Genomic DNA, 26,629 nt, shown 5'->3' on the forward strand with positions numbered 1-26,629 from the left:
TAATTTTATCAATTTTCATTAATTTTATTATTTATTTAATTACAATACATTTTGTAACAAATATAATAAAAATGTAACTGAGTCGTATCTTTGTTGATCATTTTGCGCTTGAAGGAATAAGCGTTTAACTATGATATGATAATGAATTTTTATGTATCATTGAGATATACGTCAAGCAATGCGATAACATTTACTTGTATACACGCATACAAATCATTTCTTTTTTACATATCGGGTGAAAACAATGTTAAAAACGTCGAATTTAATACGAAAAATCATGATATTCGATATATTCTGGTCGAGAATCTAGTTAGAAAGTTTCGCGAAAGCTAGAAAGTATACAAAGCAACGGCAGACATTAGTTTCGGTAGAGTTTATCTCTACGTATAGTACGAACTGTATAGTTAAAATATGATCTATCTTTTAACATCGTTGATTGCTCTTGATGGACACGCTACTAAAAAATACGTCGAACGATATATATTTGTTTCTTTCCTTTAGGCGATTAATGTTCTGTTTTTATTTTATATATGCTTTCAACGCGTCTGGAATAGCACCCTCGCAACGTTGATAGCCGATTTTTACCCTTTTGTATCGAGAAATAAGTTTGCTTTGATTTATTTGTACGCGCATACGTTTGATAAGTTACACGCAAACGACTACGAAAACTAACGTTGCCCTCGTTCCTACCACTTCTCTTTTTAAAGTAGTAGTTTTTTCAATCCGGTGGGGTATAGGACTTTAGGAATTAAATTCAACGCTTTTGCGTTCGGACCTCATTCGAGTCGGATGAATCCAGATATTAACATAAACATGTATATGTATATGTATACACTATACATATATGTATATATAGACATGTACATGTATATTGGGTGATGTTTCTACTCGATCGAATCGTATCTCGTATCTAATAAAAAAAAACGCTAATATCACTATCTCGTTTTTGGTATGCGTATAATATTTTCTACTAATATGGTACGGGGTTCTTATTATTAATAACACAACGTACACGCGAATCGCTGATAAACAACCCATCGCGGGAGATAAATACGTAATATACATCGAGAGGTGTACATCGAAGAAGTTTAACGGAAAATACCAAGGAAAAGATTTTGGTGTCGATTTCGTTAAAGCGAGGTATGCTCTTCGCTGGCGAGACTGTCCATTTCTTCGTCCGAATTGGTGGTGGCTTGAACACGGGCATATTCGTCGGTGTCGATACTTTTGCAAAAATGTATCGCATATTTTAGCTTTTGGCGCAGCACCGGTTTACACGAATACCGTGGCATTTTCAGGAGGAAAAAGCACGTGTAACTTTCGGGTAGAAAGTGATCGGGTGGATTGTACTTGTCCATTACCTGAGAAAGTAGTTCCGGCCACGTTACAACGAGACGTTTCATTTATTTGCGCATAGCTAGGCAACGAAACTATCGAAGAAAATCTTACCTGTAGGACAAAGTCTCTGCCGCGAAAATCGGCAATGGTGCGTGGCAAACGAGTTCTACCCCAAACGAATCGCAGGAACAGAGATCTCTCTTGATTCGAAAACTCTTCCATCACCTCCCAGAACCATTGAATCAGTGGTGCCGATCCTTCGATACCTAATAATTAGTAAGACACGCGGTCAATCGTTATGTTCGTTTGGTTCATATTTTACACGACTGATAATCAAAGGTAAACAACTCGTAGCTCCAAACCTTTGTAAGTTGTAACAGATTTGAGCAAAGTAAGAGGTATGTCTGGACTGCCGCAAACCATCGTTTCCAATTCTGCTCCGCTGAACAATGCCAGGAAAGGTACCGGGATCACTTTCGACATTCCGTCGCGAACGGCAGCCACTTGGGCATCGAACTCGTGCAGTCTATAATTCAATGCCAACCGAACGTACTCGTGCTTATTTGTAGGTGTAATTTTTTGATATCTGTAAAAAAAAAAGGATTAAGAAATGATCGATAGAGGACGCGTTGAACGTTTAACGTCGAAAATTGCTTAGAGAACCGACCAGTGGGATCGTTTACGTACCTATTGGATAGAGGCACATCGCGACCTACAGCCGACGGCGTGGAGAAAGGCATTTCGAGAGTTTGAAATTCCTTCTCATCGGGGTCCATGTCCCGAATGCATAATAATCCTGGAACGTAGTCTCTATCGACTTCGGTTAAATCCGCGGGAGTTAACGGTGTACCCGCCAATTGTTTCCACACAGGTTCCGCCAAGTTCAAGCTCAACGGGCTCCCGGTTCTTATCGCTATTCCCATCAGGATTCCAAGGAATCGGAACATGTTCATATGCAACGGCGAATCGGCCGTCGGATTCAATAGGAAACAATCTCTGTTAGTGCCGTTATCGTCTCGGCCATTTGGAGTCGGTATAAACAACGGCAGGGAACCGTTCTGTAATTCGTCACACATTTCCGCGATACTCTCGCTGTACCCGCCACCGCAATCATCCACGCTCTCCCCTGTTAAGAAACGATAATTCAGTTACTCGTTACTCTTCTCGATTAGGACGGTATAAAATGCATACGTATTCTAAATACGCACCGACGAATTTCACTTTCCAGACCCTATGGGGGAAGAAGAGGACGTCTTGCGTTAATAGAGACATCTTCGAGACCATTTGACCAAAGACTGACTTAATGCCGTCCGGCCCGGCCAATCCACCCTTTCCTCTGGCTCGTTTCACCTGGATTCTATTCAATTCTATGACTGGCCCGTGTTGCTGATCTCTGACCATCGTTGCTTGGACCACTTTACGAAACGTTGCTTCTTTGATGCTGTACACCAACAATGGCGCTAATTTACTCAAGCTTAGGGGTCCAGTGATCGGGAACATCGGCAAACACGGACAAAGTAATTCGGCGAAGTGATGAAGAAGTACCAGCCGGTTGTGCAGTACAGGAAAAGGAAGATCCTTGACCAGATCGTACTCCATCGGCGTAGCGGCAGGCATTCTGCTCTGCGTGGCTTTTATCGTGCTCCACGCTAAAGTATGGGCGCTACCGCAAGCGACTCGCGTTATCTTTTTACCTTGCAACGCGTGGACCAGTCTCGGTCTTTGAAGGGCGCTCGTCGTTCCATCGCCTAATTGACCCTCGTCGTTATCGCCCCAAGTGAAAACTTCACCTTTATCGGAACACGCTACACAATGCAACGAGCCCGTCGCTATGGAGATGATTTTCTTCCCCTGAAGGGATGCCACTTTGCGCGGTCTGCGCACGTGGTCGTCCGTACCGTGACCTAAACGATGGTAATCTCCTTTACCCCTGCACAAAATCGAATTGGTACGTACAATTTCACGGTAAATTGGCCTTACGAACCGAACTAACTTTTATCATAGACCGAAACGTTGTTTTTACGAACATAGAGATGGACGAAACCCTAGGCTACGAATAAATCTGAAGTTTGCCGATATGTTTGTCTCGTTTCCTTCTTTGGAAAATGTTCAAAGGAGGAAACAAGACAAGCATATCAGCAAACTTCGGATTTATTCGAAGCCAAGGGTTTTGCCCATCACTGTACGAATGTAATTTCAACCGTACCATGTGTATATAGCTCCGGATCTCGTTAAAGCCACGGAGAATTGACTACCGCATTCAACTTTAACGACGCCGAGTCCAGCGAGAGATTCAATTTTCATCGGGACCTTGCAACCGTCGCTACCACCTCTGCCCAACTTTCCGTAGTCACCGTCGCCCCAGCTCCAAACGTTGTCGTCGTCGGTAACGCAAAGAGTCTGCGCGTCTCCGCTCCCACAGGCGACGTCGATTACCTTGTAATCCTGCAACGCTTCGATCAATTTCGGCGTCAATTGATCGTCGCTGTCTCCGTGTCCTAAACGTCCATAACGACCTGCAATCCAAGACGGTCGAGTAACTAACTAATCGTCTAATTGTAAGAGATAAGGTTGCACGCAAGTCGCGAAAGAACTTTTGGATGAAATAAACGCCGCGCCGTCACCTTTTCCCCAAGTGTAGAGCCAGCCGGCGCTCGTTATCGCCGCGCTATGATGACCACCGCAAGCTACATCGACGATTTCGGTACCGAGCAGCTCCTCGATCAGTTTCGGTCGGTCGTACGACAACCTGTTGCCGTGACCTAATTTACCGTCGTCGCCCTCGCCCCACGAGTACACGTGTCCTTCGGAACTCAAAGCGAGGCAGTGTTTACCACCGGAATTCACCGCGACCTTCTTGACGAATATGTGTTGAATGGACTCCAACAGAGTCGGTACCATAACAGAGTCCGTTCCTCCGATTCCGAGACGTCCAAGTGCCCCGTAACCTACGAGCAAACGACGAAAACGATTAAAACCACCAAGTATAATTGCCACGGCGTGCAGGTAAGGTAAAAGACGGCTGTGTCCGTGTGTAGGCTCACCGGTTGCATAGACTTTTCCATCAGCAGTGACGGCGAACAAAGTTTGCTCGCCACCGGTGAGCTGGACAGGACGCAACGCGGAGAGACTTTCACAGAGAACAGGTAATTTCACCTTGGCTCCTTCGAGACCGCCCAGCTGACCGCGATGATTGTGACCCCATCCGTAAATCGCCCCGGATCCGTCCCACGGCAACGTCCAATCTTCCGGTCGACGATTCAACCACTGTAGCAACTGTTCGTCGTGTTCCTGCTTGAACAGTTCGTGGTTCTCGTGATCCTTGCTGCTACCCTCTCCAGCCGTGATCATTTCGTTGATGCGCATCATGACACCGTGACAGAACGGTTTAGGAAGCGGTGTTCGATTGACGAGGGACTTGGCGACACGGGCGGACAGGCAGTACCTTCGGAACCAGGACCATTTGTAAATTTCCGAGCAGCACTGCATTCCATCCAATTCGATGTCGCAGGCGAGCGCCACGAGGACCTTGAAGAAATCGCTGTGCATCAACTGTTTCCCTCCCCTGACCAAAGGGTCCTCGTAAGCGTACTGCTTCAGCAGGGCTTGCGGCAGCGAGCCGAGAAGAGAAGACAGAGCGAGGTCCGGTCTAATCGTTGGTCTGGACGTGTAAACAACTTGCAACTTCTTCAGCGCCCACATCCGTTGCTGCGCCGACAGCACGCTCAATTGGCTACATTGAGCCAAGGTTGCAGCGAGACGCGTGGCGACGTTCTTATCCAAATTGATCAGACCGTTGTCCAGCAGACATTCCGTCAAAGCTATAGACGGCTGCGAGAGAACCGCTCTATCAGAGACTAGCTCGTGGGGCGCGTGAGTAGCGAGCACCGGGTACACCGTGAACCGCCATCCCCATCCGTTCACGGATCCGTCTGAAGTAAACCTCCACCTGAGCTCGTCGCCTGGAATTCGGATTTCGCCGGCCCACTCGCTCCACTCTCGACCAGATTTCACGGCCACCACTCTATTGTTTCCATCCATTATCGCCAAAGGGTCGTGCTTTCTTTCGGTGGAGCATCGTCGATCGAACTCGATCCTCAACGCCTCAGCACCAGGAATCCTCACGTGCCCCGTCAACGTGGTCCCGTCTATATACGGATGCAGGCTCTCCTGCATCACCTGTTGCGGTACGTTCTTCCTGTTGTTCGAGTTCGCTACGGTGTCCTCCAACTCCATGATGCAAAGCTCCATTATCATGCTCCGAATGGAATGATTCGTTTTAGCCAACGCGATCAGCACCGATGATATAGTCTCCTTGGCGCCGTCGCATACGCGATTCGCGACGGCCAACTTGAGCAAGTCGACCAGCATCCTGGCGTCGTCCTCCGTCAGCGTCGACGTGAAATCGTCTAAACTCGAGTAACCTGAAATTCCTTCGCCGACCACCTGGGCGTTTGACGTGAGCGTAGCGGCGATCACGCTCATCGCGCTGGTCGACATTTTCGAGGCGCGCGACGACAAGCTCGCCGAACTGGACATCGAGGGGAACATCGCCATCGGGTAGTCCTCGGACTCGGGGCTCATTCTAGGATTGGTTATCAAATTAACTACCTCAGCCGCGTTAGCAGGCGCCTCTCCGCCACCTTGAGCGCTGTCTCCGACGTTCTGATAGACGGTATGCCCTCCGCTGGCGATGCTCGAGTCGCTGACCGCTCCGTCCGATGGTATCTCAGCGACGGCACAGCTGCCACCGCTGGCGGTCTTCATGGTCGAGTGACTTTGCAACGCCGTCACCAACGCGATCCGCGCTTGCATTATACGAAGCGCGTTTATAACGTGTTGCAACGCTTGTTGCTTCGCGACGTTGCTCTCGAGCGACAAGACGATGCTCGAGAGAGAGGGTCTGCTGGTGTTGCGTGGACCGTTACCGGTATTTACCGACGAGGCATCGATTCCGTTGTTACCTGTAGTTGCCGCGTTCCCGTGACCGTGGCTGCTCTTTGAACAGGATGGTGGACAAGTGGTCGTCTCCGCAGCGTTTTTAAATTTCAGCGACGACTGGCCGAGCGGGTCTTTCGCCGTTGGAAACGTGACCGGTTCTTGATTGTTGGCCGGCGGTTGATCGGTGAGAACCCACGCGACGCTGTGGCTCGAGCCGCAAGACACACGATTTACTCTGGTATCGTCGAGCTCGTGCAACAACGACGGCTTCTTGTTGACGATCGTCGAACCGTTGCCCTGTTGACCGTGATCGTTGTCGCCCCAGGCATACACCTGCCCGGTGTCCGTCACCGCCAGACAGTGCAAAGCACCCACAGCCACGTGAACCACCTTCTTTCCGCGCAGTCCGTCCACCAGTGTAGGCTTTCGGACGTGATGGTCGTTGCCGTGGCCTAATCTAAAGTAATCTCCTTTGCCCCAAGTCCACACCTCCCCGTACTTGGTCAACGCGAGCGAGAACTGAGCGCCGCACTCGATTTGCACGACGCCTAGACCGTTGAGACGATCCACGGACAAGGGCGTGTAGCAACCGTCGCTACCTCCGCGGCCGAGTTTCCCAAAGTCTCCGTCGCCCCAGGAGTAAACCGAGCCGTCGGCCGTCAACGCCATCGTCTGAGCATCTCTGCTCCCGCAGGCGACCTGTATCACGCGCTGGCCTACCAACGATTGCACCAACTTCGGTTTCAATTGCGTGCTGGTATCGCCGTGTCCCAACCTTCCGTACTCGCCGAGGCCCCAGGTGTACAGTTCGCCGATGCTCGTTATAGCGGCCGAATGACCGGATCCGCAGGCGATATCACGGATTCTTTTCGATTTCAGAGACTCTATCAATCTCGGTTTGTCCAGAGAGAGACAATTCCCGTGACCTAATTTCCCATCCTCTCCCTCGCCCCAGGAGAACACTTTGCCGTCCTGGGTGAGCGCCAGGGCGTGCTTTCCCCCAGAATGTACCGCTACCTTTTTTATCACGTACTGACTCAAGAACGGAATAGGCTTTGGCTCGCATACGTTGCTGTCGTTGCCGAGGCCGAGTCTGCCGTTCGTACCTTCTCCGCAAGCGAACAGTTTCCCATCTTGGCTAACGACGAACAGGGTCTTGCTACCGCCGGCGATGTGCACGGGTTTCAATTTCGATAGAATTTCGCTATAAACGGGAAGCTTGATCTTCGATCCCTTCAGTCCGCCCAGCTGATCCTTGTCGTTTAAGCCCCAGACGTAAACGGCCGAGTGCTGCGGAGCCTCCGTTCCACGCTGAGAGCTCATCTGCTCTTGAACGATCTCCCAGTCCGATGCTAGAAAAGAAACGGAGGTCGCCAACTGATTCTCGAATACCATTCTCTTACCGATTATCTTCAATGCGTGGATCTTGCAGTCTATGCCGCCGTTTCGACATTGCTTTATCGTGATCTCGATGCAAGGATAATAGACTTTCAGATCCTGCAAGAGGAGGACGCTGGTGTCGGTGTTGCGTACGCTGATGGTCTCCAACTCGGTCAGATTGTTGAACGAGTAACCGACGTTTACCGCGATCAACGACGGCATGTAGCTACTGTCTTTCGGATTCACGATGATCTTCAACGAGTGTACAAGAATCCCTGGCAACATTTCCAGCCGGATCCAGTGCTTGCCCTGAGAGCCGCAACTTTGCCAGTACTGTCCGGACTGGTCGACGAGCCGAGTCGCCCAACTTTCTCGCGAGGACACGCTCAACGTGCGAATACACTTGTACCAGTCGTCGATCAGCGACGATTCCGCGTGATCTTGCCTGTGATACTTGCCAGGTTTGCCAGCGTAGACCGCGGCCGAGCCTGGCTCGGCGATTCGATTGAATCCGTGTCGGTGATAACGTTTCGTGTAGAAGCAGTTCTCGCACAGGTTGTAGTGCTCGCAATACTTGCACTTGAACCTCGGACCGGATATAGGCAACACGTGGCAAGAATTGCAAGCGACCGAGTGATGGCAGGACGGCACTCTTTCCATTTCTACAGCGCAACCGGTCCAGCCGCTCTGTTGAGGAAAATCGACGGACACGTCCTTTCCGTTGTTTATCACGCCGGTGACGATCCCCACGCTTTGATGATTCACCGATCCCCATTTGTACTTGGGCACGGTTACGGACGCCTTCACTCTCACCTTGTCGCCGATCTTCAGCTCGACGGGACCCGTTATCGTCGGCGGATGGCCCAGCAGCTCGATGTGAATAAATCTCACCCAATATGTGCCGCCTTTGCGCTGCCACGCGACTTGAACGTTCAGATCGTGCAAACCTTCCGGGTCGATTTTTATCACCTGGCCAACGTCTCCGTACTCCACTTCCTCGTAACTTTTGCAACACCTCACCAGCATCCCTGGAATCAGATTGTCACGCACGTAAATCGCGTATTCGTCGACGGACAAAAAGTCGGATCGTTTCATGTAATTGGGCGGCATCATCGAGGAGACGGGGTCGTGAGTAGACGGGGAGTCGTCCATGTTTTCGCTGGTCGAGTCCTCGAGGTCCGACGAGCCGTACACGCTCGAGAGCGTTTCGCTGTGACTCAGCGTTACGTCGGGATTCTCTATGAGCCAAGCTACCACGCTTTCCGCGGTCACGAACCCAACGTTGGTGCTCAAACTTTTTATCGCGAACTCGACGCTCTTCTTCGGGAATCCCATCTCCGTGAATCGCGCTACCAACGGGCTCATAGGCGGCGGAGAGGATCTCCTTCCGTTGCTCCTGCAGTGTTTCTTCTGGCTGGACGTTAACGACACCAGCGAACAATCCGACGCGGGTGACTCTGGTTCCGAGGAGCGAGCAGCGCGTTGAATAGGAGAGTGTCTCAGCTCGCTGGCTAAATATTGAGAGACCGCCAAAGCGGCTTCTTCCAATTCCTTTCGTTTAAATATAGGCTTCAACGGTTGCGGTCTCGTAGCTCGAACCAGCATCTCCTGGAATAGGGTCACGCGTCTGTCGCGAAAATCGTCCCCGTCGTCGACGACGTTATCGTTTTCGCAGTCGCCGTCGTTGATGGCGTTGTCGTTGCCGTTGGCGGCATCGCCACCCCAACTTTTCAACTCGATTTCACGGCTGATGATTATTTCGTCGTTGTAGTAGTCGATGTAGTTATTGTCGTCGTCGTCGTCGTCGTCATCGTCGTCGTCGTCCTCCTCGTCGGCGACGGCAGCGGCAGCGACAACAGCGGCATCGTCGTCGTTGTCGTTATTGTCGTCGTCTTCTTCTTCGTCTTCGACGCCGTTGCTACCGCAGCCGAGACCGTTGTCGTCGCCGCAACCACCGATGTCGTCGTCGTTCGCGTTTCCGTCGTTGTTTCTATTTATCGTGTATCTCAATACTTTTCTCAATTTAGTCTGATGATCCAAAAGCGTCTTTCCAGCGTTCAACGCGGCGAGCTGTTGCTGTTGATTCCGTAAAATGGACGCGTTCACCACGCCGGCTATCACAGGCATACCGTTCGGCCTCTTGTCCATTCCGCGATGGCCCAGCAACAAATTCGCCCAAGTGGACAAGAAAGAGTCGGGCATAGGCATCCGATCCAAACGAAATCTTTCGCCGAGATGTTTCACCGCGAAGAACGGAACTATTTTCCGCGCGTCGCTGTCGTGCATCTGTACGAGGATCTTCGAATGCTTGGTGAATTTGCATATGGTACCTACTTGTCCGTCGACGTCGACCAAACCACCGATCCTCGGTCTGTCGTCGAGGCCTCCCACGACGATCAAAGCAGCCATCACCGTTTGTTGAATATTCGCGCTGTTCTCCCCCCCGTTCTCGTTCACTTGTATGTGAAACAACGGGCCGTCGCTGAAAAGATCGGAAGCCAGAAATAATTTAGCTGCTAGAAACGCGTTCAACGTCGCGTTCCATTTCGGGAGCGTGTGCAAATATCGGATAAGAGAGACGAGCTCCTCGACGATCGTGGAACTGTGGGAGGCAGTGAGCGACACGCGACATTTGTCGGAGTAAAGTTCTGTCGACGAGCCGAGGTCGGAGGCCAGCGCGATGTGTCCCAATATGCGAAAGGTTTTCTCGAGAAAAGGTATCGTGTTGGGATTGTCGGCCGACCAAGACGGTAAAACGGCCGCCAGCAAGCGCACGGACATGATCTGCTCCTCCAAATTCGGGTCATCCTCCTCGGCGATCACGGACAGGAGAAAATCGATCCACGTTTTGGTGTTGAGAGATTTGCAGAGTTCCGAGGACTTGGCGATCGCTCTCAACAGACTAAGAGTGGCCCAGGTTACGTGATGTTCCCTCGATAGTTGCGAGTGCGAGTTGTGGCCAGGCTTTTGCGCGGACGACGTTACACCGCGTAAAACCGATGCGAGTATCTTTATAGCGGAAGGAGCTACCTTGTCGGCTTCTAGGCCGCAGCAAAGCAAAATGATGCGAAGAACGGTGACGGAGGCGGACTTTAGGCAAGTAGTCGGATGTATATCCCCGAGCGTATCGGTTCGTTTCTCAATTTTTCCTTTAGCGGCGTCAACCGGCGAATCCACGTCGGAATCGGTCTCCGGCGGAGTTGGTGGCTCAGCCAGCTTCAAATCATACTTGTCTTCTTTACCCATACGATACGAGTTGGTTGAACCGTTATCCCATTGCACTCGGATCCAGCCATCGTCGCCGAGCTCTCCGATCACTCGACCCTCGCCTGGCGGCGGTCCGTCCTGATCGCCCCATTTCCAATCAACGCCGCGAACCACTCTCGTCCCGATTTTCATCAGGGCCGCCAATTCCATACCGCTCAGTTGAACACTCGGTGGTTTGCTCTTCTCCAAATTGTCCTCGTATATGGCTATCGCGTCTTTCGTTTTCGATTCGTCTACCACACCCGCGGACACCGTGGGTCCGATCTGTCTGAGCAACGTTAAAATGCTCGATATCGTGCCCGAGTTGATCAGCAATCCAATCTCGTTCGCGTGCTGGTAGTTGGTCAGCATTCCCAGTATCGTCAACAAGAACCTGGCTCTCGGCAACTTTCGCAGCCATGTATACGTTCCCTGATTCAAGCTGCTCTTGTCGCTAACTTTCGGTTTGCTCGGCAGCTCCGCTTGAACGACGTACGCCCGCAAAGCTTCCACGGCCCACGACGTCACCTCTGCCTCGGCCAAGATGATTCTCGACTTTTGATAAGGCGTTACCAACTGAATGTTCTTCAGACAGTGCGTTATACCGTCGTTTAGATATTTATTCTCGTGCGACAAGCCGAGCCAACCGTTGAGCAACGAGTACTTGACCGACGTTATCAAGCAATCTTTCTTCAGCAATTGTTGCATCATCAGGATCCCCTGCTCGCGTAACTTGACGCGCTGCATTTGACAATACATGGCTCGACGTAGGGTCTCGACGACCCCGCCGTCCTCCGTTACCACAAAGTTTATGATATTCGTCATCAAATCGCTCGAATCTATGTTCAAGGTTCGTTGCTTCACCCTTTCGGTTATCTTGGCGATCGTATTCCTCGTGTCCGACATGGTCTCGAGTTTCGGAGAGGCAGCGGCCGCGGCCGCGATCGGCGGCGGTCTGACCTCTTTCGGCGTCGTATCCTCGTCGGACTTGGCTTTGATTCGCGCGTTTTGTATCGAGGCGTTCACGATGTCTTCCGGTTTGCTCGGTGATCCTCTGTTCCTTCGGACGTCTCTTATAATCGTTCTAACGATCTTCTTGAACCTGGGAACCGTGTGCAACAGCTTCAAATCCTGCAATCCTTTTATCTCGTAACTGGTCGCCGATCTTACCTCGTGAAGAAGAAATCTGCACTTCTCCTGCGCCGGGGCGCACACCTCTTTGTAGCTTCTGTTCTGCTGTTGCCTGATACGTATCAAATTCCATTTGATTCGATGTATCGCTCTGACCATGTCGGCCAACGGTTTCGTGAGCTTCGCGTTGTTGTCGTTTCCCGTTTCCTGGTCGATCAACGCGATCGCCTGATGACCCAACGCCAAGTGCTTTATGATAACCGCCATTAAAAGACGGCTAACCTCTTCCACCGGGTGATCGCCGACGAACTCGGTGTGCGCCAACAGATTGTTGGCCTTCGTGTATTTGTCGATTATCGTTAAAAAAGAATGAACCTGCGCGTCGGTTTTATGAGTCTCGGCCAACGCGTAAATGAACGCCGTGACGCGATCGTCCCTCTCTTTTTGCGGTTCGTTCTTGGTCCGCGCGGGAAGAGGCGGTTCCGTCGGCGAGTTCGCCGCCGTCGAAGTGTTGCTTCTCGCCTCCCCTTTCTCCTCCTCGTAAGGATTCGGTGGCTGCAAAATTTGCAATCCTCCTCTCAAGAAGTTCGCGTTCAACCAAACGCCGGCTTCCTCTTCCGCCGGCTGCAACGGCGAGCTTTGCCGCATCCTGTGAGCGTGCAATCCCAAGAGAAAACCGAGGGCTCTCTCCGTGTCGATCAGAGACGAGCACACGTCCGTGACGTCGATCGTGATTTCCGTGTTCTCCGGGTCGGAGTTACAGTAATGACCGACGAAGTAAGAATCCATCATGGATCGTGGTGGTAGGTGACCGCGAACTGCGACCTGATTCGTTTGGTTTTGGTCCCAGCCAGCCACGGTTTTCTGCAGACCCTCCAACGAATTCCCGCCGATCGCTATCGTATCGAGTCGAACGTCTTGTACGTCCTGAACGTCGTACACGTTGTTGTTCACCACCACCCAAAGGCCGCCGTCGCGATTATGATTCTCGAGATCGGCCCAACGAATAACGGACGGCTCGTCCGATATCGAGATCTTGGTGCCGTGCTGCGGAGCTATGATACCCGGCCAGGACAGATCGTCCGCCTCGTTTTTCTCGATCGTCGGCATCAGCTTGTTGAACTGATCGAGAGCGTCCAGCATCGGAGTCATTACTTCCATCCAGTTCATACCGAGCAGCAACATCGGATAGTCTACCTGCAACAATATCAGACACGTAACCAGCTCGGGGAGCAAAACGTTTACGATGTCGCCCCTTAGAACGGTGACGACGAAAACGAACTGTTTGACGCTCGCGTTCGCCAACTCGGCCGCCGATGACATTATCTCGGTCACGTGAACGGAAATTTGCGATATGTACTTCTTTAAAAGCGATTCAGCACCGAGCATCTCCTGGTCGCCGCACAAGTTTTCCGTTCTGGATTCGTTGATGCACTCGTAAACGCGAGCGACCAGTAACCGTTGAAACTTTAGCAGCAGATTCAGGCTGGGAGAGCTATCGCTCCTTTGCTGCGATTCCTCCTGGCGGACCACCTGTTCCGTCCAGCCCTGCTGTAGCCTGGACTGCGTAATACAGGTGCCGTTTTTTATCAACTGTTTCACCAGCTGCAACAGAGATATGGTCGCATTATTCTTCTCAGAGTTCAGTTCCTTGGCTTGTTTCGCATCGCTGGATTTGCACGTGTTCTTCGCCACGAGAAACTCGTTCTCGTCGGCTACGTTGCTCGTTTCCGCTTTCATCGCTGTCTTGAGCGCCAATTCCAGGCCACCGTCCGCCATCAAACTGGAAACCAACAAATCCGCCATAAACTGTTGACCGTTGCTAGTGTTCGTTTGATCCAAGTTCCCGTTCGCTTTCGACAAGAAATTCGGCAGCGTCTTTGCCCGTTCGTTCGCCGTGGGCAACAGAATGCTCCAACCGGTTTGCAAGACGGCCTGCGCTGCCTCCTGAATCGTCGCCAAAATTCCTGTACTGCTCGCGAGCGTCACGCATCGTTGTTTCAAAGAATTTAACAACGGAGTACCGGCGAGTCCGACGTACTTGCCATCGACGTTATGCGCTACCATCGTATGGAGCTGCAATCGAATCAAATTCAAGGTGGCCACCGCCAAACATTCTCGATCCTGGGTAGGCGGCCGTGTCCCCGGCAATCCTTCGCAGCCGTGGCCCAACAAAGTATCCAGCTGTCGAAAGGTGTCTTCGCAAATGTCCACGACGAACGCCACTCTGCTGGCAACCGGCCAAGCCGACGGAGTAGTAGAGTTTGACCACGCGAAACTCTGTGCCGGGCCACACGTTAAACCGATCGGATTCTTTCCGGACAAGCTAGGGCACAGAGTAGGCTCAGGCACGACCGTATCCAACGCCGGGTCGATTCGGCCGTTATCGTTCATCCCCCATCCGTACACCAACTGATCCTCCGTTAACGCGAGAACGTGCCAGCTTCCCACGTACAATTCCTTTACCTTTTTCCCTTTCAGCGCATCGATTACTTTCGGGTATTGCACGTACTCTTCGTTTCCGTGGCCTAGGCGGTACGATTCTTTCTTACCCCAACTGTAAACCTCTCCGTACGCCGTCAAAATCGCTGAAAATTGGCCGCCGCAATACACTTTTACTACGTCTATGTCCAATAATTTGTCGACGACCTTCGGCGTTTTGAAACCATCGCAATCTCCTTTCGAGAGCTTTCTATAATCTCCCTCACCCCACGAAAACACCACACCCGACGCGGTCACGCACAACGTTTGCGAATCATCGCTACCGCATGCCACGTGGACGACCATGTGCCCGTTCAGAGCGGTTACCAACGTTGGAATCAGTACATCGTCCAAATGTCCATGACCGAGTCTTCCTGTATTTCCTCTTCCCCAAGTGTACAATTCACCGGTCGAGCTAATCGCAGCCGAGAACATATTTCCGCAAGCTATAAACATGATGTTCTTGTCGGCCAATGCCTCGATCAGCTTCGGTTCCTTGTACCATTTTCTCTCGCCGTGTCCTAAACGTCCACCCACTCCTTCCCCCCACGAGTACACAGAATTATCTTGCGTTAAAGCCAAATAATGATTACCGGCCCAGTGAGAGGCAATCATCGTTACAGGCTTATCCGAGAATCCCTCCACTTTTTGAAGGTCCTGAGATCTCCGTTCGTAATTTATCGTGTAAACGTTTCCACTGATTGATAGAATCATGAGGGCTCGCTCGGTACAACAAAGTTGCTTAACACCGAGCTCCGCGATCGAGTCGCAATAAAATGGAGACGAGCCGTTGCCAAATTTCACGATTCCCCAAGCTAAAACTTTTTGAAACGTTTGATTCGAATTTTTCGGAAAGCTGTCGGTGACGACTGGAGGCAACAAAGGAGCAGCCAATCTGTTCAAATTACACATTACGATCACCGCTGCTTTTCGTAAATCGACGGACGTGGTATCGTCTTCGGGAAGCTTCAAGTACTTGAGTAAAACTTGACAAGGGTCTGGCGCCACGTTCTCCTCTATTTGTCTCGATCTCGAGGCTGGAATCGTGTTCAAACGTCTCAGTAGCGGTACCAATGGTGCCGTGCTTCCAGGTGGCATTACGCGATTATCTTGATTTTTGTGCGTATCGCTGAGAAACAGTAGCAAACAAACGGAATCTAACAAACTGGACAGCGTAGCTCTTTGCGTTACCAATTCCAACAGTAAACACAAAGCCGTGTGTTGATCGGATAAGGGAATAGGGCACCACGATCTTCCGCTAACTATATTTCTGAAAATGACATTTTTCACTGTATTATTATTATTGTTAGAGATAAATGATATTATATTCGAGATAAACGCTTAAAGATTCAATCTCAAAGATTCAATTAAAGAAAAAACGAACCCTGTAACAACTTGTCTTAAGAACTTCGCTGATCGCTCCACTACTTCGAGCCAAACTTGGGAAACGTTGTTTTCGTCGAAAAGAGTGGCTTCTGGCAAGGACTGTAAAGCTTCCAACGATTCGGACAGAAGTTCGCTGCATAATTCTATATCCTCCCCGGATCTCCAAGCTCGTCTTAGATACGCGAATGAAAAATTTAGCGCCGCACGAGATCCTACTCGTGCTAAACGTAACGTCGCGTTCTCGTTAGGTCTCATCCTGAACGTATTGTAAATAATTAACAAATAATTATAAATACCGTAAATTCATTTATATAAAAGAGAATATTTTATACACCCCAATGTTCTCTACATTAAATTCAAAATAAATTACCGTACATCTTTTGTAATTTAGTAGAGAGTCTCGATGTTTGCGGAATATCTTTAGTCTCCTGTGGTTTATGACGAGAAAGAGCAGTAAAATATCGTCGTGCTAATACCAAACGCTGCTTCAATCGTGTAGCGGATAACGTGCTGTTCGCAACTTCGTAACATAATTTTCTTTGTTCCTTGATTAGTAAATCGATACACGTGGTCAAGTCGGATAGAGCTGAAAAATTGTAAGGAAGATGAAAAGTAAGAGCATAACGCAAACACAAATAAAAGGAATATATAAATAATAAAAGGATATATAAACAATAAAAGGAAAATAAACACGAATAAAAGGAAAATCTTTACATGGCTGAGGTCCCCAAAGCCACGATTCCATCATATGACGAGCTGGAATGGTTTTCTCCACGAACGCGTTTGCTCTTGCCGCTTCCTCTTCGTCTAGCTTTTGACACGGTCCACAGTTGCAACCTTGTTGCGGACCACAGATACCGTCGCAACACAGACATGACAATACCCTCATATTACAATAGTAATGACCGCTTTCACCTAAAGTAATACGTCGTAATGTCGTAAGGCTACAGGTAATCTTAATTAAAACAAATCATGTATCCATACCTTTTCTCGATATTATACCCGAGGCATTGATCAAGCCATCGCTAAAGGAACCAACAATTTCTCCGTCGCGAATCATTTCGTTCCAAAGTTCCGCCAACCCATCTCGATAAAGTAGACGCTTCAAATCTGTATTGAGCCATTTTGCATCCATGTCGACTATTCCGAATATAATGCTAGTTTTGATATTACTGTTTTCAATTACGGCATCGTGAAGAGTAAATTTTTACGAAAAATCTCTCTCGATTTTCGTCTGTGTATTGTGTATTGTGTATTGATCGCTTTCTTTGACTATATAACCATAACCATAACCATAACCATGGACCAGAGATGTCATATTCGAACCCTGGCCAACCCCGGGTCGACGGTGGCGCCGTCCATGTTTCTATCCTTACCCTTTGACTATATAACCTATAACCTATAATCGTTCCATTTTAGTTGGTAAGATTCACACAGGGCGCCACTAGATGTTGGCCTCAGTCTTGAAGTTAGCAACTATCAGATCTTCGATCATATACAGGGTGTCCCAAAAATGTTGTAACACCTTGAAAGGGGTGGTTCGGGAGGTGATTTGAAACAACTTTTTCCTTAGCGAAAATGTTGTCCAAGGCTTCGTTAAGTAGATATTAACGGAAAACACTGACCAATCAGAGCGTGCGTATACCGTTGGAGCGGCCGCGGTAGCGTATGAGCGCGGCCGCCTATCGCGTAGCCTACGCTCAACCGGCATACTCGCGCTCTGATTGGTCGGGGTTTTCACTTAATATCTCCTTAACGAAACCTCGGGCAACATTTTCACTAAGGAAAAAGTTGTTTGAAATTACCTCCTGAACCGCCCCTTTCAAGGTGTTACAACATTTTTGAGACACCTTGTATATACATTGTTATTTACAGATGTTATTTACACTGTTATTTATAGATGATTTTATCTTTGCTTCAAAGCATTTATCTGAAGCCATGTCTATAAGTATATATAGTCGAAGTGTCAGACCATGGTTATAAGCTTTGAATATATAAATATACTCGAAGGTTATAATTGGTTATAACCTTATAATAGTCAAAGGGTTATATCCATAAGATATTTGAATCATAAAAAAAGAAACAAGCGACGGTCACGAATCACAAAGTCGCGTCGCGATAATCAGTGAAGAAAATTTCTATATCAGAGTAGAAAATTTATCACCGATTATTCGAATGAGTAATAAAATAGTCATTGATTTCCACCGATTTTCACTGATTGTCACACTGTGACTTGGGACAGTGGACCTGTAAAATTTCGGTTTGCAATGCTGTGTGAAGGGAAAACCAGCAAAACACTGTACACATTTCAAGAAGTCGTTGCATAAACCACGCTGCACTGGTACCACGTGGGTACGGTGTGACATGTCATATGTACGCGAATGTCTCGATCAGTCATTTAAAATATTTTAATATAAAATAGATCAAAATGTTCGGCAACGTGAGAAATTCTATTATATTCCAGATTAGGAAATATGGTGAGAATTGAAATGAAATATAGCGATAAACGATAGGTTATGCTTATATTATTATTAGGTATTATTAGGTAGATATAAATTTGGAATTTCTATACTAATTTCAACGTTAATCGTAATTGCAGGACAACGAACGTATATTCGGCACTCGATTGGTAAATTTACAAATAATTTAAATCAACGACGAGCCGAGGAATCGTCGACGGTTCTTTGTCGATCGTGTGGACAACCAACAGCGTTAACGCATCCTCATCTGATGAAAGACGGAGAAGTTGTACCAGGTATTCAGCTGAATGAGTTCAAAAGAAGACGAAGTAAATTGATGGAAAGTATTCATTCGCAAGCTCATGCTGCGAACCCTGGCAAACCGCATATCGTCGTTATTCCATCGGCCTCTAAAGTGTACATATCCGATAGAATACCGTACGTTTTCCGACAAAATACAGACTTTTTATATTTCACTGGTTGTCAAGAACCCGACAGTATTTTGGTAATTACAGCAAAAAATGAAAATTTTGTAACAACGCTATTTGTAAGACCGCAAGACGAACATTCCGAATTGTGGGATGGTCCTAGAACTGGAGTCGAAGGAGCATCGAAAATGTTCGACGTCGATTTGGCTCTTCCTGTATCAGAGTTTGAACAATTCTTTATATCATTTACAAATGAAAACAAGAAGAGTATAATTTGGTACGACAATTTCGATACGATACAGCCAAGCCTGAATAGGAGATTACTTGAATTAATTAAAATAACAGATAGTCAACGATTTGTCTCCCCGATAAGTCTAATACATAAGATTCGATTGATTAAATCGCAATCTGAAATTGAATTAATGAAAAAAAGCTGCGAGATTGTTTCAGCAGCTATATCTAGAACGATAGAAATGTCGAAACCAGGTTTGAGCGAGCATCACCTATTCGCAACTGTAGATTACGAATGTCGTATGAACGGTGCTGAATTCTTGGCGTATCCGCCGGTTGTCGCGGGAGGTAAAAATGCAAATATCATTCACTACGTTACCAACAACCAAATTATTAAAAATGGAGATATGGTTTTGATGGATGCAGGTTTGTCCAATATGTTTATCGACTCAGAATTGTCTGTTTCGTTACGCGCGGAATAATTTTATCTTTTGAAATTTCTTTAGGTTGTGAGTATCATGGCTATTCGTCTGATGTAACCAGAACATGGCCAATCAATGGCACATTTACGCAAGAACAAAAAGTTTTATACGAAATTATACTAGATATTCAAAATATTTTAATCGACAGATTGAAAGAAATGCCTCGCTTAGATCAATTATTTCAAGATATGTGCTCTTTGTTAAGCGAAAGGTTACAAGAAATTGGATTAATACCAAAACATTTTAACGGGAATAACTTACTGTCCGCTGCTTATACTTATTGCCCGCATCACGTTAGCCATTACTTGGGAATGGATGTTCATGACACAGGAAAAATTTCCAGAAACATAAAACTACAGCCAGGAATGATAGTGACCGTAGAACCCGGTACGATATTATCGAAAATACTTTATCTGTAACTTTTCAAGTAATTGTATTATTTTATTTCTTACAGGTATATACGTGAATCATAAAAATCAATTTGCGCCACCACAATTTCATGGTTTAGGTATTCGTATCGAAGATGACGTTTTAATAACGGAGAATGGTCCGGTAATTTTAACGGAAAGTTGTCCAAAAGGAATCGCTGAAATAGAAGCCTTGGCGAGTCAAAATCAATAATAACGACAGAAATAAAAATACCGTGTACATATTTATCGGTTCGTTTATCTAATATTACGATATATCGGCGTAATTAACGAGATAATAGCTTTATTTTACTTCAGATTTACAAATAACATATTAAAATCGATTATGAACAAAATTGTATAAGTTCTTGTTATTCGAAAAATCGTTGAATCTGACATAAATGAATATTTTATATACTTTCAATCGGTAAAGAACAACTAGGAGAAACGATAACAACAAACATACGCAACAGATCTAGAATGCGAATATTTCAAATTAACGGGTATACGCGCTGTACTTACACTTTTAACGTACATTCATCGATGGACTTACACTTTTTAGATATCAAGATTTCTTAGCTGAACATCAGCTTGCTTTAAGGCGATAAAATTTTGTAATTGCTTTACCCGTAGACGCGACCAAACCAGATGATCGTGCAGTGCATGAATTTGAGCCGCTGCAAGGGCTGCACTTTCGGGGTAGACGACTGTGGTACATCCAATTCCTAAGAATAAAATGAACTTAATAGTATATTTAACATTTACTACAATTATAATCAAAAATACTTTGAAAATTACCCGAAGGTACATTAATCGATGACCATAAATCTTGTGAGATATTTTCTGGTTTGCAAGGTGGACAATTAATAACAGGGAATGGCGTGTTTCCGGATAATACTGGACCTAATCCGTTACTTCTTCCTGCCACAGCTATTAGCACCACCTAAAAAATAAAAGACTCATCACCTCATATGTTTATAATCGATTGGTTTTGCGACACGTTCGAGCGATATGTGCAGGTCGGTAAACTCAACGCAACTGTTAGGGGAAATTCTCTAGTCACTGTTATTCGTATTCTTTTAAAGGTAAACATATCTTTTTTAGAATGTAAAAAGGAACCATGACGACTTATGTTATACGAACAAAAATTATATGAAATAGTTAACGATTTATTTATTTTTGACGCTACAAATACCTTTTCGCCGCTACCTTCGTACTCTGCAAGAATACGCAATGTTTCTTGCGTAGCTTTGTGGGCACTGCTCACACGAAGCTGAACCCTTAGACCTAAAGTTTTGGCATGTTTCGCTATCTTTTTACAATGCTCCTCATCAGATGGTGAACCCATTAAAATAACGACAAGGCTACTTTGCCGTGGGATAAGGTAGTCGAGTTGATCAGCCACCCATTTAAAATTGCGTTTTACAACATCCAAATCTTCTTGAGTTACCGTAGTTAAATTTCTATACACCTGATGCAAAAAATGTCATACTAAAGTAAACAAATTATATCATATTATAATATATAAATTAATTTTATCGAGTACTTGTTTATCTTTCATCAGCCTTTTATCCCCAGATGGCCAAAGCCTCCAAGAGTCGCTATCAATTATGTCTGATACCATAATTTCACCATTCGCATCCACGCCAAACTCTATTTTCATATCTATAAGAGCACAGTCTCTGGTTGCCCATGCTCTTTCCAAAATTTCGAAAACAACAAGAGTTGTACGTTGCATAACGTCAAATTCATCTTTTCCTATTGTAATTCCATTCAACTTAAAACCTGCAGAAATAATTTGTTCCTCTGACCATTGAGGATCGTGATTAGCGTCATCTTTAAAGAATGTTTCTTGTAACGGGGGATTAAACCTGTATCCTTCAGGAACTCCTGCGTGACAATATAAATAAATAGACAAATGGTTCTATAGAATTGAGGATTTCTATTAGATTTGTATACCTGGATGTCTCCGTAAAAAACTGCCGGTAGCTAATCTTCTAGTAACCCATTCTATCGGTACCATTTGGCATTTTCTTGCAACAAAAGTGGTATCGCTAACTAGATTAACAAAGGCAGTTTTTACTCCAGCTTCGTTTAATAGTTGAAAAACTTTATCTGTAGTAGCTGTACTAATAGCTGCTTTGCCTTTCAGCTCGTGAGATTTTACACCGTCTCCGGCAGTTATACGATCCTTGCTTTCTAGCAGGCATAACGTAGGGTCATTTAAAAGTTCATAAACCTTCTTAGTCTTTCCTTCGATGATCAATTTTCCACATTTGTATTCTAATGGACCAGACAGTGAATAATTTAAATTAAAATTATTCCGTTTCTATTGTAGCACAGATCGGGATATAATTGCGAACTTATACTAAAAATGATCAAACAATGATATAATAATATATGCCAATAGTACACGTGAATCGTTTGGGCACGTGTAGGAATGTCTATGTATTTGAAATAATGTAATCGTATAACAAAAATCATTTTGCCCTTTTTTTTTATAAATGAAGAGACTGGTATCAAAATAATTAATCCGTTACTTACCAGTCATGTTTCCTCTTATCCGGTCACTTCACGAATGTCGCAGTCGAATGTCTTCTTGTATGATCGTTGAACAAGTCTTTAACGATCCCCACTTTTAAAATTCTACTTCGTTTGATTGGCGTAAATTTATAAAATATCTCAACACGGGTTAAATTGCGTATCTGTAGACCGCGCGTATCATATAAATAAAAATTCACGAAAAATCATAAAAACATGATGCATCGACCCCAACAATTTCAAATATTAAAAAAGAAGCAACGACAAAATTTCATTAACTTCTGTATAATTCTACAAATGATCAGACGATAAAATGTATTTATTACAGCTTCCTTCGAATTTCATATATTTTACGAGAATATTAGTCGACATAATTGAAACTGAAAATAACAGAATGACAAAAGTAGTACAACAGAAGTTATAATTCTACGAAGAAGCAGCAACAACTTCGATTTCGTAAATAATATTTTTGTCGTTATATAATCATAAATCGATGTGTAATGTGTTTACAGAAAATATAGACTACGATCGATTTTTTAATGGGAACAAAAAAAAAATCAATCAATCGATGGTCGAATATAAATCAGTGATCGTTGAAATAAGTTTGGTCGTGCATACACAGTAACATATACAATTGAACATAGTAGATTGTAAGTACATAATTTTTTGCAAATCTTCCGCAAATGGTATTTGTTTTTTTAATTAGTATAAGCAAGCAATCGAGGAATTTAAAAATAAGATAATAGCTAAAGAAGCTAACCCCTCCAGTCAAAAGCAGGTTTCCATTGGTTAAAGCATTCATTCGTGCTACGGAAGCCAGTCGAGAGGCATATTTCATGTGAACTCTTTCGTGCTGACAGCAGAACAACACAACACGAACGTTCAAACGTTTGACGCACGTGGTATGTACGATATGAATGCTTTGAAATTCGCATATTTAAACGAGAGAGTGCTCGAAAATAATCATCGAGTCCTATGAAGCATACGTTCTAAGGAAAATGCGATGAAGAATGTTCGTTTTGAAGAAATAGAGCTTGAAGAGCATATATGTAACATAGTTTTCATATTCAGTACGAGGCCGCCAAGAATCTCATTCAACAAGTCGGTACAGTCTCCAACAAAAAGATTAGGATTCCGATACAATCCCAACAGCTAACGTTATTTAATCAATCAAACTTCAAATACATTAGTAAAATTATGATCATCGTCGAATGAAAGTTTACCTCCCTGCCGAATTCTCTGCATTTTATGTGTAGTTTATTCCCTTTGAAGGAATTATTGTTTGAATCCACATTACAGTTGCGCGCGTGCGTACATGTGCTCCTATTTTATTGAAAAGAATGAATTGTTAGCAATAGTTTTAACTGAAATTGCTAAGAACGTGAAGCCAGAACAACTATTTCATAACGTAGTGTTGTTTAATCACACGGAATACCAGTATTTTGTTAGAACAAGATCCACAATATTGTATCGCTTTACAAGAGTAGCTTACAAGTACAAATGTTTTCCATGCATACCGATGTCAATGTGGTACAATGACGAAATCAGTTGTGAAATACTGATTAAGCAAGTATACAGAAAAAATATAGTAGCAACATTGAAAGCGGAGTTCTATCAGCTCGGCAGGGGTCAATAGTTTACAAGAACACTACTGATAATTCAGAAGAAATCTCGAGGGGGTCTGGTACATGTTTTGCTATATAAGAATAATAATATTGTTTATTTTCTCCAATAATTGCGTAATATGTACATTGAAAAATACAATTTGTAAATTCCAAAAGAAAACTGATTTTTGTATGTACCATTGATAGTATAGTTTCGAATTTGATATAAATTTTGGATAAACTATTAACAAGTAAATGGTTTTTAGACCGAAATGGAAACGTCTCGTAACATGCAAGCAGAGTCCTGGCCTCGAGTAATGTCTAAAGTGAATATAAAAGGCAAAAGATCACATCCTAAAGGAGAGACTAAGGGTCCAGGAATGTCTGGTCTGACACACGAATGTGGAGTCTTTGGATGCATAGCTGCCGGTGATTGGCCATCTCAAATCGATGTTGGTCAAGTTATTTGTTTAGGTAAATTAGACTAAATTTGATGTTACTTTTCTCTCTAAAAATTATCGAGTACTTCTGACGGATAACGTATTTATAGGTTTGGTTGCCCTACAGCATAGGGGTCAAGAAAGTGCTGGTATTGTCACCAGCGAGGGTGTTTGCTCGAAATCCTTTCATGTTCACAAGGGTATGGGAATGATTAATAACATTTTTAACGATGAAAATATGAAGAAACTTCGTGGAAATCTTGGAATTGGTCATACTAGATATAGCACAAGCGCGGCAAGCGAAGAAGTTAATTGCCAACCATTTGTTGTTCACACTGCGCATGGAGCATTAGCAGTTGCTCATAACGGAGAACTCGTGAATACAGAATCGCTAAGAAAGATGGTAACGATGTATATTAGAGATCGATGTTGTTATTTTCATTTGGGGTTGTTACTAATACTTTTTGATTGGTTATATTAGGTATTGGGTCGAGGGGTTGGCCTGTCGACATTCTCGGACTCGGAATTAATAACGCAAGCTCTGTGTTTGAACCCTCCTGAAGGTGAAGTTAACGGTCCGGATTGGCCTGCGCGTATAAAGCATCTCATGCAATTAGCACCGTTATCGTATTCGTTAGTAATTATGCAAAGGGATAAGATATACGGTGTTAGAGATCCTTATGGAAATCGTCCGTTATGCCTTGGAAAAATTGTACCAATAGGTAACCTAGGTATGTAATCAGTTTTTAAAAGGTAAACACAATAATAGCGTTATAGTGAAGTTTTATGTAGCGTAATATTTTCATGTAGCAGGAAATGAATCGGATGATGACGACGATGCCGATGGTTGGGTTATTTCGTCTGAATCGTGTGGCTTTTTAAGTATCGGAGCACGATATGTACGCGAGGTATTTCCTGGAGAAATTGTAGAATTGACGCGTGAGGGTATTAAGACTATAGATATCGTTGATAGACCAGATAAAAAGCCACAAGCCTTTTGTATCTTTGAATATGTTTATTTTGCACGCAGCGACAGTATTTTTGAAGGTAAATTAAACTATAATATTACGATAAGTATATGATTCTTTTTAACCAAGTTTTTTACAGAAACTTACTATTACAGGACAAATGGTTTATTCTGTTCGCATGCAATGTGGACGAGAGCTTGCTTTAGAATGTCCAGTGGAAGCAGATATAGTTAGTTCTGTACCTGAATCTGGAACAGCAGCAGCGCATGGCTATGCTAGACAGGTAAAAATACTAAATCTCTCTTCGAATCGTTAATTTCAAGAATAAGCTTGAAAAGGAAAAAAGTAGCGTTGAAGAAATATTTTTAATCTACAGTCTCAAATACCTTTCGCGGAAGTATTGTGCAAGAATAGATATGTTGGTAGAACATTCATCCAACCTAGTACGCGACTTAGACAACTCGGCGTAGCAAAAAAGTTTGGAGCTCTATCGGAAAACGTGAAAGGAAGAAAGTTAATTCTTATCGATGATTCGATTGTTAGAGGAAACACTATCGGACCAATTATCAAGTTACTTCGTGATGCAGGAGCAAAGGAAGCAAGTATCTTTTCTAAATCAATTTTAATTTTGTATTTTAGAGAATGTAAAGACATGTAAAAGAACAATTGACATCTAAATGTATCTTTACAGGTTCATATTAGAATAGCTTCACCTCCGTTAAAATATCCATGCTATATGGGTATTAATATACCGACAAGGGAGGAACTAATCGCAAATAAATTAGATAATGTAAAACTAGCAAAACATGTTGGAGCTGACAGTTTAACGTACCTTTCAGTGGATGGACTTGTTAAGGCTGTAAGGTTTGGTATGGATAATCGAGAAAGCAGTTACATTGGTCACTGTACTGCTTGTTTGACCGGAGACTATCCCGACGAACTTCCCGGTGATTTGGATTGGTGAAAAAATGAACCGTACATATAAATCTATAGACAGTGGACCATACATTATTAAACCATGTATTATCAGTTTTGTCTATTTTAATATCAACACCAAAGCCACTTAACAAGATCTAATTTAATGTAATTTAAAATTTAGTTGTACACATCAACTACAAATCGATTGTTCATTGGTGTGTAATTTAAAAATATAGTTCAGTATTTAA

At 45.0% G+C, this 26,629-nt stretch overlaps 4 protein-coding genes across 10 annotated transcripts; 2 read left to right on the top strand and 2 right to left on the bottom strand.

Annotated features, from left to right (window-relative positions):
- Positions 1-1,101: 1,101 nt before the first annotated feature.
- LOC128892084 (E3 ubiquitin-protein ligase HERC2) lies at positions 1,102-17,219 on the bottom strand. 2 transcript variants are annotated; one of them, XM_054152179.1, is made up of 12 exons: positions 16,888-17,219; positions 16,618-16,818; positions 16,279-16,489; positions 15,902-16,159; positions 4,383-15,787; positions 3,963-4,286; positions 3,545-3,854; positions 2,547-3,268; positions 2,026-2,464; positions 1,701-1,924; positions 1,450-1,604; positions 1,102-1,361 (listed from the first exon to the last, which is right to left on the bottom strand). In XM_054152179.1, the coding sequence occupies exons 1-12, from the start codon at positions 17,036-17,038 to the stop codon at positions 1,131-1,133; spliced, it is 14,631 nt and encodes a 4,876-aa protein (XP_054008154.1). In that variant the 5' UTR covers positions 17,039-17,219; the 3' UTR covers positions 1,102-1,130. The 2 variants fall into 2 exon arrangements, with proteins under 2 accessions (XP_054008154.1, XP_054008155.1); XM_054152180.1 differs by lacking the exons at positions 1,102-1,361; positions 1,450-1,604; positions 1,701-1,924; ... (1 more) ...; positions 2,547-3,268; positions 3,545-3,854 and having other exon boundaries at positions 4,038-4,286; positions 4,495-15,787.
- A 649-nt stretch (positions 17,220-17,868) lies between these two features.
- On the top strand, positions 17,869-20,124 carry LOC128891897 (xaa-Pro aminopeptidase 3-like). Its single transcript, XM_054151827.1, has 4 exons — positions 17,869-18,380; positions 18,503-19,447; positions 19,528-19,890; positions 19,958-20,124. The coding sequence occupies exons 1-4, from the start codon at positions 18,332-18,334 to the stop codon at positions 20,122-20,124; spliced, it is 1,524 nt and encodes a 507-aa protein (XP_054007802.1). The 5' UTR covers positions 17,869-18,331.
- A 64-nt stretch (positions 20,125-20,188) lies between these two features.
- On the bottom strand, positions 20,189-26,415 carry LOC128891899 (bifunctional phosphoribosylaminoimidazole carboxylase/phosphoribosylaminoimidazole succinocarboxamide synthetase). The gene is made up of 7 exons (XM_054151829.1): positions 26,296-26,415; positions 22,455-22,615; positions 21,870-22,193; positions 21,457-21,800; positions 21,106-21,381; positions 20,709-20,853; positions 20,189-20,635 (listed from the first exon to the last, which is right to left on the bottom strand). The coding sequence occupies exons 2-7, from the start codon at positions 22,459-22,461 to the stop codon at positions 20,469-20,471; spliced, it is 1,263 nt and encodes a 420-aa protein (XP_054007804.1). The 5' UTR covers positions 22,462-22,615; positions 26,296-26,415; the 3' UTR covers positions 20,189-20,468.
- On the top strand, positions 22,877-26,492 carry LOC128891896 (amidophosphoribosyltransferase-like). 6 transcript variants are annotated; one of them, XM_054151822.1, is made up of 9 exons: positions 22,878-23,101; positions 23,220-23,353; positions 24,322-24,529; positions 24,606-24,898; positions 24,977-25,226; positions 25,306-25,542; positions 25,619-25,746; positions 25,840-26,061; positions 26,155-26,492. In XM_054151822.1, exons 3-9 carry the CDS (start codon positions 24,328-24,330, stop codon positions 26,425-26,427), a joined length of 1,605 nt encoding a protein of 534 aa, XP_054007797.1. In that variant the 5' UTR covers positions 22,878-23,101; positions 23,220-23,353; positions 24,322-24,327; the 3' UTR covers positions 26,428-26,492. The 6 variants fall into 6 exon arrangements, with proteins under 6 accessions (XP_054007801.1, XP_054007800.1, XP_054007797.1 ...); XM_054151826.1 differs by having other exon boundaries at positions 22,877-23,353; positions 25,309-25,542; XM_054151825.1 differs by lacking the exon at positions 23,220-23,353 and having other exon boundaries at positions 22,877-23,101.
- The last annotated feature ends 137 nt before the right edge of the window (positions 26,493-26,629 follow it).

Source organism: Hylaeus anthracinus, unplaced genomic scaffold, assembly GCF_026225885.1.
Source record: "Hylaeus anthracinus isolate JK02 unplaced genomic scaffold, UHH_iyHylAnth1.0_haploid 12002, whole genome shotgun sequence".
Classification (NCBI taxonomy): domain Eukaryota; kingdom Metazoa; phylum Arthropoda; class Insecta; order Hymenoptera; family Colletidae; genus Hylaeus; species Hylaeus anthracinus.